Source organism: Nerophis ophidion, linkage group LG14 (genome assembly GCF_033978795.1).
Source record: "Nerophis ophidion isolate RoL-2023_Sa linkage group LG14, RoL_Noph_v1.0, whole genome shotgun sequence".
Lineage (NCBI taxonomy): Eukaryota > Metazoa > Chordata > Actinopteri > Syngnathiformes > Syngnathidae > Nerophis > Nerophis ophidion.
The window spans coordinates 7,102,174-7,113,088 of NC_084624.1; the positions used below are offsets into that span (position 1 = coordinate 7,102,174).

General features: G+C 37.9%; 1 protein-coding gene across 1 annotated transcript in view; it reads left to right on the forward strand.

Annotated features, from left to right (window-relative positions):
* The window catches only part of LOC133568039 (AP-2 complex subunit mu-A-like), a 50,628-nt gene extending 40,389 nt beyond the window's left edge, over window positions 1-10,239 (forward strand). The window contains exons 9-13 of the mRNA XM_061919746.1: window positions 3,753-3,872; window positions 3,946-4,081; window positions 5,590-5,687; window positions 5,798-5,909; window positions 9,396-10,239. Of these exons, the coding sequence (XP_061775730.1) occupies window positions 3,753-3,872; window positions 3,946-4,081; window positions 5,590-5,687; window positions 5,798-5,909; window positions 9,396-9,530 (601 nt within the window). The 3' untranslated portion in view covers window positions 9,531-10,239. The remainder of the gene's footprint in view (window positions 1-3,752; window positions 3,873-3,945; window positions 4,082-5,589; window positions 5,688-5,797; window positions 5,910-9,395) is intronic.
* The last annotated feature ends 676 nt before the right edge of the window (window positions 10,240-10,915 follow it).

The window sequence follows — 10,915 nt, forward strand, 5'->3', positions numbered from 1 at the left end:
CAGCAAAGTATGAATGCTAAGGAAAAAAAAAAACTCCTAAAATTTGGTATCACTTAGATTTAGAACTTTGTTGTAAAAATCTCTTTCCACGTCTGTCCCTGACACCCACATTTCAGGCTCTGGAAACACTGGAAACGCTCCCCACCCACACTGCTCGGTGCCTTGTCTGAGCTGCTGTGACTTATATTACCATAGTAACTAATTAGATGACCATAGTTACGAATATATCATGCAAAAGATAGATGGATAGATAGTACTTTATTGATTCCTTCAGGAGAGTTCCTTCAGGAAAATAAAAATTCCAGGAGCATTGTACAGAGTTCAAATCAATTTAAAAAAAGGAAATGATGGGGGTTTAAATGGAAACAAAATAGAGAAATATTACAAAAAGAATTGAAAATAAAAAGCAACAATGGGAATAAAAATATAACAGTAAAGTAAGAATATAACAAGAGAAAGTAGGCAGTAGTGACCGTATTATGAAAACGTATTGCACTGTTATTGTTTTGCATCCCCTGTCATCCTAGTACCCCCCGCCCCAGAGAGGAGTTGTACAGTCTAATGGCGTGTGGGACAAAGGAGTTTTTGAGTCTATTAGTCCTGCACTTGGGATGAAGCAGTCTAGAACTGAACAGGCTCCTCTGGCTACTGATAACGCTATGCAGAGGGTGACTGGCATCATCCAGGATGCTCACTAGTTTGTCAACAGTCCTCTGGGGCGGCATAGCTCGGTTGATAGAGTGGCCGTGCCAATAACTTGAGGGTTGCAGGTTCGATTCCCGCTTCCGCCATCCTAGTCACTGCCATTGTGTCCTTGGGCAAGGCACTTTACCCACCTGCTCCCAGTGCCACCCACACTTGTTTAAATGTAACTTAGATGTTGGGTTTCACTATGTAAAGCGCTTTGAGTCACTAGAGAAAAGCGCTGTATAAATATAATTCACTTTACTTCACTGTTCTCTGCCACCTTCACCAGTGAGTCCAGTTTCATTCCCATTGTAGAATCGGCCCGCCTGATCAGTTTCTCAAGTCTGGAGCTGTCCTTCTTAGATGTACTGCCCCCCCAGCACACTACCATGTAGAACAGAACACTGGCAACCACAGACTGGTAGTACATCCACAGTGCGGATTCCAACCATTGAAATACTTCATACAGTTCAAGACTTACGGTATTTTGAAAACATCACTGCACATGATAATGGCCACTACAGTTTTAATCTTAATGATCTAAAAAAAATAATTTGGGAATGTCCGACGAGCCAGATCAAAAGGCTTAACAGGGCTCATGTGTCCCCCGGGCTTTAACTTGCCCAAGTCTGCTCTATACAGTATATAATATGGATAGATAGATAGTACTTTATTGATTCCTTCAGGAGAGTTCCTTCAGGAAAATTAAAAATTCCAGCAGCAGTGTACAGAGTTGAGCTCAATTAAAGACTACAAAGTGTATAATGGAAACAAAACTGAAAAATATTACAATAAGAGTAAAAAGCAATAATGAGAATAAAGTTATAACAGTAAAATAAGAATATAAGATGAGAAACCAGGCAGTAGTGACCATGTCCTGCTAGACACCGACCTCTATTTAATAATACAACTCTAACATTTGACAATTAAACAAGGCGACACGGTAAAAAATCTGGGTATTATCTTCGACCCAACTCTCTCCTTTGAGTCACATATTAAAAGCGTCACTAAAACGGCCTTCTTTCATCTCCGTAATATCGCTAAAATTCGCTCCATTCTGTCCACTAAAGACGCTGAGATCATTATCCATGCATTTGTTACGTCTCGTCTCGACTACTGTAACGTATTATTTTCGGGTCTCCCCATGTCTAGCATTAAAAGATTACAGTTGGTACAAAATGCGGCTGCTAGACTTTTGACAAGAACAAGAAAGTTTGATCACATTACGCCTGTACTGGCTCACCTGCACTGGCTTCCTGTGCACTTAAGATGTGACTTTAAGGTTTTACTACTTACGTATAAAATACTACACGGTCTAGCTCCATCCTATCTTGCCGATTGTATTGTACCATACGTTCCGGCAAGAAATCTGCGTTCAAAGGACTCCGGCTTATTAGTGATTCCCAAAGCCCAAAAAAAGTCTGCGGGCTATAGAGCGTTTTCATTTCGGGCTCCAGTACTCTGGAATGCCCTCCCGGTAACAGTTCGAGATGCCACCTCAGTAGAAGCATTTAAGTCTCACCTTAAAACTAATTTGTATACTCTAGCCTTTAAATAGACTCCCTTTTTAGACCAGTTGATCTGCCGTTTCTTTTCTTTTTCTTCTATGTCCCACTCTCCCTTGTGGAGGGGGTCCGGTCCGATCTGTTTGCCATGTACTGCTTGCCTGTGTATCGGCTGGGGACATCTCTGCGCTGCTGATCCGCCTCCGCTTGGGATGTTTTCCTGCTGGCTCCGCTGTGAACGAGACTCTCGCTGCTGTGTTGGATCCGCTTTGGACTGGACTCTCGCGACTGTGTGGATCCATTATGGATTGAACTTTCACAGTATCATGTTAGACCCGCTCGACATCCATTGCTTTCCTCCTCTCCAAGGTTCTCATAGTCATCATTGTCACCGACGTCCCACTGGGTGTGAGTTTTCCTTGCCCTTATGTGGGCCTACCGAGGATGTGGTAGTGGTTTGTGCAGCCCTTTGAGACACTAGTGATTTAGGGCTATATAAGTAAACATTGATTGATTGATTGATGTTATGAAAATGCAGCTCCTCTCTCGAATAACAAAGAAAGCTGGCTCCTGGTCTTTTAAAACTGCCAAAAGTATCCATTAGATGTACAGGGATTCACTGTCTAAAAAAGATAAAGGATAAAAAATACAATATAAGTTTATTAGATCTAATAAATAATAATTAAATATTAAAGGTAAAAGATAAGGGGGCTTCACGGTGGCAGAGGGGTTAGTGTGTCTGCCTCACAATACGAAGGTCCTGCAGTTCTGGGTTCAAATCCAGGCTCGGGATCTTTCTGTGTGGAGTTTGCATGTTCTCCCCGTGAATGCGTGGGTTCCCTCCGGGTACTCCGGCTTCCTCCCACTTCCAAAGACATGCACCTGGGGATAGGTTGATTGGCAACACTAAATGGTCCCTAGTGTGTGAATGTGAGTGTGAATGTTATTTGTCTATCTGTGTTGGCCCTGCGATGAGGTGGCGACTTGTCCAGGGTGTACCCCGCCTTCCGCCCGATTGTAGCTGACATAGGCGCCAGCGCCCCCCGCGACCCCAAAAAGGGATTAAGCGGTAGAAAATGGATGGATGGATGGTAAAAGATAAGGTTAAAGGATCTACAACTACAGAGCTACTGGAGATGCAGCTGCATTCCACAGTGCAAACAGCAAAAAAATAAATAAATATATATATATATATAATACTAATGAAGTACCAAAATGAAGCACCAACCTGAAACCTTCCATCAAGCCACAAAAAATCCATATGCAATACATGATATGCATATAGACAACAAAAAGGTTTCATTTAAGATGAAAATCAAGCATATTTTGTTGGATCTGTTTAATTTCTGAACTTTCTGGGGTGCAAAAAACACTGATTACAAATTCAAAAAATCACTAGATGTAATGTTATTTAAAAAAAAATAAAGTGACATCTGGCATTTTAGGCGGCGACAATCTTGGAGGGACTGAGTCGTGCTTGTATGTTGTAGCACTAGAGCATCGTCCTTCTGCTAGTTGCTATTTGGAAGTCATTGCACTGATTGTTGTCATGTCTCGCAGTGGCAAGCAGTCCATCGCCATCGACGACTGCACCTTCCACCAGTGTGTGCGTCTCAGCAAGTTCGACTCGGAGCGCAGCATCAGCTTCATCCCCCCCGACGGAGAGTACGAGCTCATGAGGTCAGCGCGAGTGTGACGACGGGACGGGCGAGATGAACGTGCGTCACGAGACCCTCTCCTCTCTCGTTCGTAGGTACCGCACCACTAAGGACATCATCCTGCCCTTCCGCGTCATCCCTCTGGTCCGCGAAGTGGGGCGCACTAAACTCGAGGTGAAGGTGGTCATCAAGTCCAACTTCAAACCATCGCTGCTGGCTCAGAAGATCGAGGTGAGAGTGACATACAACATTAGGACCATCTGCACATTTCAATACTGGAGCTACCTTTACAAAGGTAATCATGCTCAGTTTTCATTGACACTGATAAAAAGAGAGAGAGAGAGAGAGAGAGAGAGTACCTAAAACAGGGGTCACCAACGTGGTGCCCGCGGGCCCGTAAGAACCAGATGAGTCGCCCGCTGGCCTGTTCTAAAAATAGCTCAAATAGCAGCACTTACCAGTGAGCTGCCTCTATTTTTTAAATGAAATATTTCTAGTTTTTTTCACAGCTAGTTTTTCTCTTCTTTTTTTCGGTAGAATTCTGAATTTTAAAGAGTCGGAATTGAAGAGAAACTATGTTTCAAAATTTAATTTTCATTTTTTTCCTGTTTTCTCCTATTTTAAACCGTTCGATTAAGTGTTTTTTTCATCATTTATTCCCTACAATAAACCTTCCGTATATATTTATCTGTTTCTATATATATTTATTGTGAGAAATCATTAAGATGATTAGTGTTTATACAAAGATCCATCCTTTTTCTACCGCTTATTCCCTTTTGAGGTTGCAGGGGGCGCTGGCGCCTATCTCAGCTACAATCGGGCGGAAGGCGGGTACACCCTGGACAAGTCGCCACCTCATTGCAGACAAAGATAAATATCATTTATTATTAATAATTAATGGCAAAGATAAATATCATTAATTATTAATAAGAACATAGAGTTAAAGGTAAATTGAGCAAATTGGCTATTTCTGGCAATTTATTTAAGTGTGTATCAAACTGCTAGCCCTTCCCAATAATCAGTAGCCAAGAAGTAGCTCTTGGTTTCAAAAAGGTTGGTGACCCCTGTTATAGAATATGTAATGCCGCCAAAGCATCTTTATTATCGCTATACCTTGAAAATAAGTTTTTTTTTTACTTGAAAAGAAATTAAAGTGATATATTGTTGTCCTTAGAAGAAATAACATTAACTTTTATTATTAATCTTATGACAACAAAAGGCGCAAATTCCAACAGGTTTTTCCTCCCGTACTTCCCCGGACACACAACAACACTTCCTGATTCTCAGCCAATCAGCCTTCAGGCATGTACGGTGTGTTTGCAAACATGGGAAAAACTAACATCAAATCCAAACCACACGGACATAAAAACCTAACATTAGCTGTTCGTTACAGTATGAATTGATATTTTTTTGCCTATTATTTACGCACTATTGACAAGTGGTGTACTGAAGAAATACTTCAATCACTGCGCTACCGAAACCGGATGTAAACAAAACGCACTGTCTGGAGCGTTGTTGGCAAACTGTGTGTGGACGGGATTTTTATATATACAGTAGTGCAGATATACCCGCGGACAGTCATCAACAAAATATGCAAATATTAAGATGACAAAACAATCATGGACTATGCAGTTCTACTTGTCTAAAGTGTCTTTTAATACAACTCTGGAATAAGATTGTTGTTTAGTGCGTGTAAGTCTCCTTCCTCTTCACCTTCTGTTCATCATACGCCCATGCAGGTCCGCATCCCCACGCCGCTCAACACCAGCGGCGTGCAGGTGATCTGCATGAAGGGAAAAGCCAAGTACAAGGCCAGCGAGAACGCCATCGTATGGAAGTGAGTCACACGCCTGCCTTGGAAGTCTGCTGTGCTTTCTGAAGACTGCTGGATCTTCACTCGCACGCCGCCTTAACGCCAGTAAGTGGAGTTGTTGCCCTTGTGTGCAGGATCAAACGCATGGCAGGAATGAAGGAGTCTCAGATCAGCGCTGAGATTGAGCTGCTGCCCACCAACGACAAGAAGAAGTGGGCCAGACCCCCCATCTCCATGAACTTTGAGGTCAGCATTGTGGTGTCGTTTTGCCAAAACACGATTAGAAAATATTAACTTAGACAAAACACTTTTGTTAGAAAATAATAACTGGGCCAAAACACTATTGTTAAAAAATAATAACTGGGCCAAAACACTATTATTCGAAAACAATAACTTGGACAAAACACTATTATTAGAAAATAATAACTTGGACAAAACACTATTATTAGAAAATAATAACTGGGCCAAAACACTATTATTAGAAAACAATAACTGGGCCAAAACACTATTATTCGAAAACAATAACTTGGACAAAACACTATTATTAGAAAATAATAACTTGGACAAAACAATATTATTAGAAAACAATAACTTGGACAAAACACTATTATTAGAAAATAATAACTTGGACAAAACGCTATTATTAGAAAATAATAACTGGGCCAAAACACTATTATTAGAAAACAATAACTGGGCCAAAACACTCTTATAAGAAAATAATAACTTGGTCAAAACACTATTATTATCAAGTAATAACTGGACCAAAACACCATTATTAGAAAATAATAACTGGGACAAAACACTATTATAAGAAAATAATAACCGGGACAAAACACTATTATTAGAACATAATAACTTGGACAAAACACTATTATTAGAAAAATAAGAACTGTGACAAAGCACTATTTTAAGAGAATAAAAACTTGACGAAAACACTACTATTAGAACATAATAACTGGGCCAAAACACTGCTATTAGAACATAATAACTGGGCCAAAACACTATTATTAGAAAATAATAACTGGGCCAAAACACTATTATAAGAAAATAATAACTGGGACAAAACACTATTATAAGAAAATGATAACCGGGACAAAACACTATTATTAGAACATAATAACTGGGCCAAAACACTATTATTAGAACATAATAACTTGGACAAAACACTATTATTAGAACTTAATAACTTGGACAAAACACTATTATTAGAAAAATAAGAACTGTGACAAAGCACTATTTTAAGAGAATAAAAACTTGACGAAAACACTACTATTAGAACATAACTGGGCCAAAACACTATTATTAGAAAATAAAAACTGGGCCAAAACACTACTATTAGAAAATAATAACTGGGCCAAAACACTATTATTAGAAAACAATAACTTGGTCAAAACACTATTATTATCAAGTAATAACTGGACCAAAAGACTATTATTAGAAAATAATAACTGGGACAAAACACTATTATAAGAAAATAATAACTGGGACAAAACACTATTATAAGAGAATGATAACCGGGACAAAACACTATTATTAGAACATAATAACTTGGGCAAAACACTATTATTAGAACTTAATAACTTGGACAAAACCCTATTAGAAAAATAAGAACTGTGACAAAACACTATTATAAGAGAATAAAAACTTGACGAAAACACTACTATTAGAACATAATAACTGGGCCAAAACACTATTATTAGAAAATAATAACTGGGCCGAAACACTACTATTAGAAAATAATAACTGGGCCAAAACACTATTATTAGAAAACAATAACTTGGTCAAAACACTATTATTATCAAGTAATAACTGGACCAAAAGACTATTATTAGAAAATAATAACTGGGACAAAACACTATTATAAGAAAATGATAACTGGGACAAAACACTATTATAAGAGAATGATAACCGGGACAAAACACTATTATTAGAACATAATAACTTGGGCAAAACACTATTATTAGAACTTAATAACTTGGACAAAACCCTATTAGAAAAATAAGAACTGTGACAAAACACTATTATAAGAGAATAAAAACTTGACGAAAACACTATTATTAGAACATAACTGGGCCAAAACACTGCTATTAGAAAATAACTTGGACAAAACACTATTATTAGAACATAACTGGGCCAAAACACTATTATTAGAAAATAACTTGGACAAAACACTATTATAAGAAAATAATAACTGGGCTAAAACACTATTATTAGAAAATAAAAACTTGGGGAAAACACTACTATTAGAACATAATAACTTGGACAAAACACTATTATAAGAAAATAATAACTGGGCCAAAACACTATTATTAGAAAACAATAACTTGGCCAAAACATTATTATAACAAAATAATAACTGGACGAAAAACATTATTATTAGAAAATAATAACTGAGACAAAACACTATTATAACAAAATAACTGGGACAAAACACTATTATTAGAACATAATAACTTGGCCAAAACAATATTATTATCGAATAATAACTGGGCCAAAACACTATTATTACAACATAAAAACTTGGACAAAACACTATTATTAGAAAAATAAGAACTGGGACAAAGCACTATTATAAGAAAATAAAAACTTGACGAAAACACTACTATTAGAACATAATAATTGGGCCAAAACACTGCTATTAGAAAATAAAAACTTGGCGAAAACACTACTATTAGAACATAATAACTGGGCCAAAACACTGCTATTAGAAAATAAAAACTTGGCGAAAACACTACTATTAGAACATAATAACTTGGCCAAAACACTATTATTAGAAAATAATAAATGGGCCAAAACACTATTATTAGAAAACAATAACTTGGCCAACACATTATTATAAGAAAATAATAACTGGACCAAAACATTATTATTAGAAAATAATAACTGAGACAAAACACTATTATAACAAAATAACTGGGACAAAACACTATTATTAGAACATAATAACTTGGCCAAAACACTATTATTATCAAATAATAACTGGGCCAAAACACTATTATAAGAAAAAAATAACTGGGCCAAAACAATATTATTATCAAATAATAACTGAGCCAAAACACTACTATTATTAAATAATAACTTGGCCAAAACACTATTATTAGAAAATAACTAGGACAAAAAAATATTATTAGAAAATAATAATTAGGCAAAAAAAACTACTATTAGAACATAACTGGGCCAAAACACTATTATTACAAAATAAGAACTGGGCCAAAACATTATTGTTATCAAATAATAACTGGGACAAAACACTATTATAAGAAAATAACTTGGACAAAACACTATTATAAGAAAATAACTTGGACAAAACACTATTATAAGAAAATAATAACCGGGACCAAACATTATCATAAGAAAATAAAATCTTGGCCAAAACACTATTATTAGAAAATAATAACGTGGACAAAACACTACTATTATCAAATATTAACTGGGCCAAAACACTACTATTATCAAATAATAACTTGGACAAAACACTATTATCAAATATTAACTGGGCCAAAACACTATTATTATCAAATAATTACATGTCCGCACGCAACAGAATGGCCCGATAGTCCAAAAGGAGACAGGACACATGCGTGCTAAATAAAATGGTTGTTATAGTTAACATGTTATTATGGCGTTAGTGTTTGACAGCCCTGTAGTTGTTATGGAAGACTTTCTCATTGTTGTCCTCTGCCAGCCTGTTTTCTTCCTGCGTGTTCTGACTCGCCCTCCCTGCCTCTGCAGGTCCCGTTTGCCCCGTCCGGCCTCAAAGTTCGCTACTTGAAGGTGTTTGAGTCCAAGCTCAACTACAGCGACCACGACGTCATCAAATGGGTGCGCTACATCGGCCGCTCGGGCATCTACGAAACGCGCTGCTGAAGTGGCACGCCTGGTCTGCTCCTTCTTCTGAGTTTCCCTTCGCTCGTTATCTCTCCTCACATTTATTCTTACATCCTATCCACCTCCCCCCTCTCCTGACTAGGTGTAGGAGGCTGACTTGACATGGTTGAATAAAAAGACGACACTACGCACACTTGTATGCAAGATGTGAGCCGTTGTGTGGTAACTATCTGGTAGTGATGAGTAAATGGCCGAGGGGATAGGACAGCGGTTTGTATTCATTCAGTGTTATTCTTCTGCTATAAATTCAAATTTTATTAGTCGGCACAACTTTAAAGTCTCCCCTCCAGTAAGATGACGTGTAGCTGTTGTGGTTCCACATGGATCTTGTTCTCCTTCTCGTGTATGAGTAGTCCAAATTGTTGTTGACTGATGAGCCCAACTATCGGGGATAAATCACTTTTTAGCGTGCTGCTTTTGTGTAACACAGGACATTCCAGACAGACTTAATGAGCTTGGCTTTTATTTTGAAAGGACTCGTCCTAAACATATCTGAAGCACTAAGACCAAGGTCGTTCTTCCAGTGTCGAGTGTGACACGAAAGAAAGGCGTGTTGGAAAATCGGAACCTTGCCTTCCTGTCCCCCCCCTGCAGTGTCGTTTAGAGGCCACGTGTCCCCGGTGTTTACCTTCTCCATATTTGTAGTTCTGGTGACCGTTCTGTCCAATAAAATATCACCATGTATCCAGATTGGCTCAAAATCTGTATTTCTTTTTCTGTTTTTGTCACAAACCAATGTGGCAACCTTGTCACACCCGTCAACAACTAACAATTGAATAAAAGAACACTTTTCCCATGGGGCCATTTTTGGCTTTTGACATGATCGTCGCAAAATGTCCTATTTTTCACTTGTATTCTCTGGAAAGAGAAGCAACCTCATCCCTTCCTTTCACGGTTCCGGCAAATACCGTGAATTGTATCAAAGGTCTTTTTCGTAGAGGGTCAACTCATGCCTTTTTACAGGGAAATCATTTATTTCAGGTAGGTTTAATCTAACTTTGATGCTCAGTGAGATGGATGGGGCAACCTTTCCACACTCATCGGGGGTTCTGGCAACAGCAGGAATTGAGTAAAAGGTGACTTAGACACTTGGGGCCGACTGCATGTAAAGTAACTACATATACACCAGGGGTGCCCACACTTTTTCTGCAGGCGAGCTACTTTTCAATTGACCAACTCGAGGGGATCTACCTCATTTATATATATCATTTATATTTATTTATTTATGAAAGAGACATTTTTGTAAACAAGTTAAATGTGTTTAATGATAATACAAGCATGTGTAACACATATAGATGTCTTTCTTTCACAAAGACAAGAATATAAGTTGGTGTATTACCTGATTCTGATGACTTGCATTGATT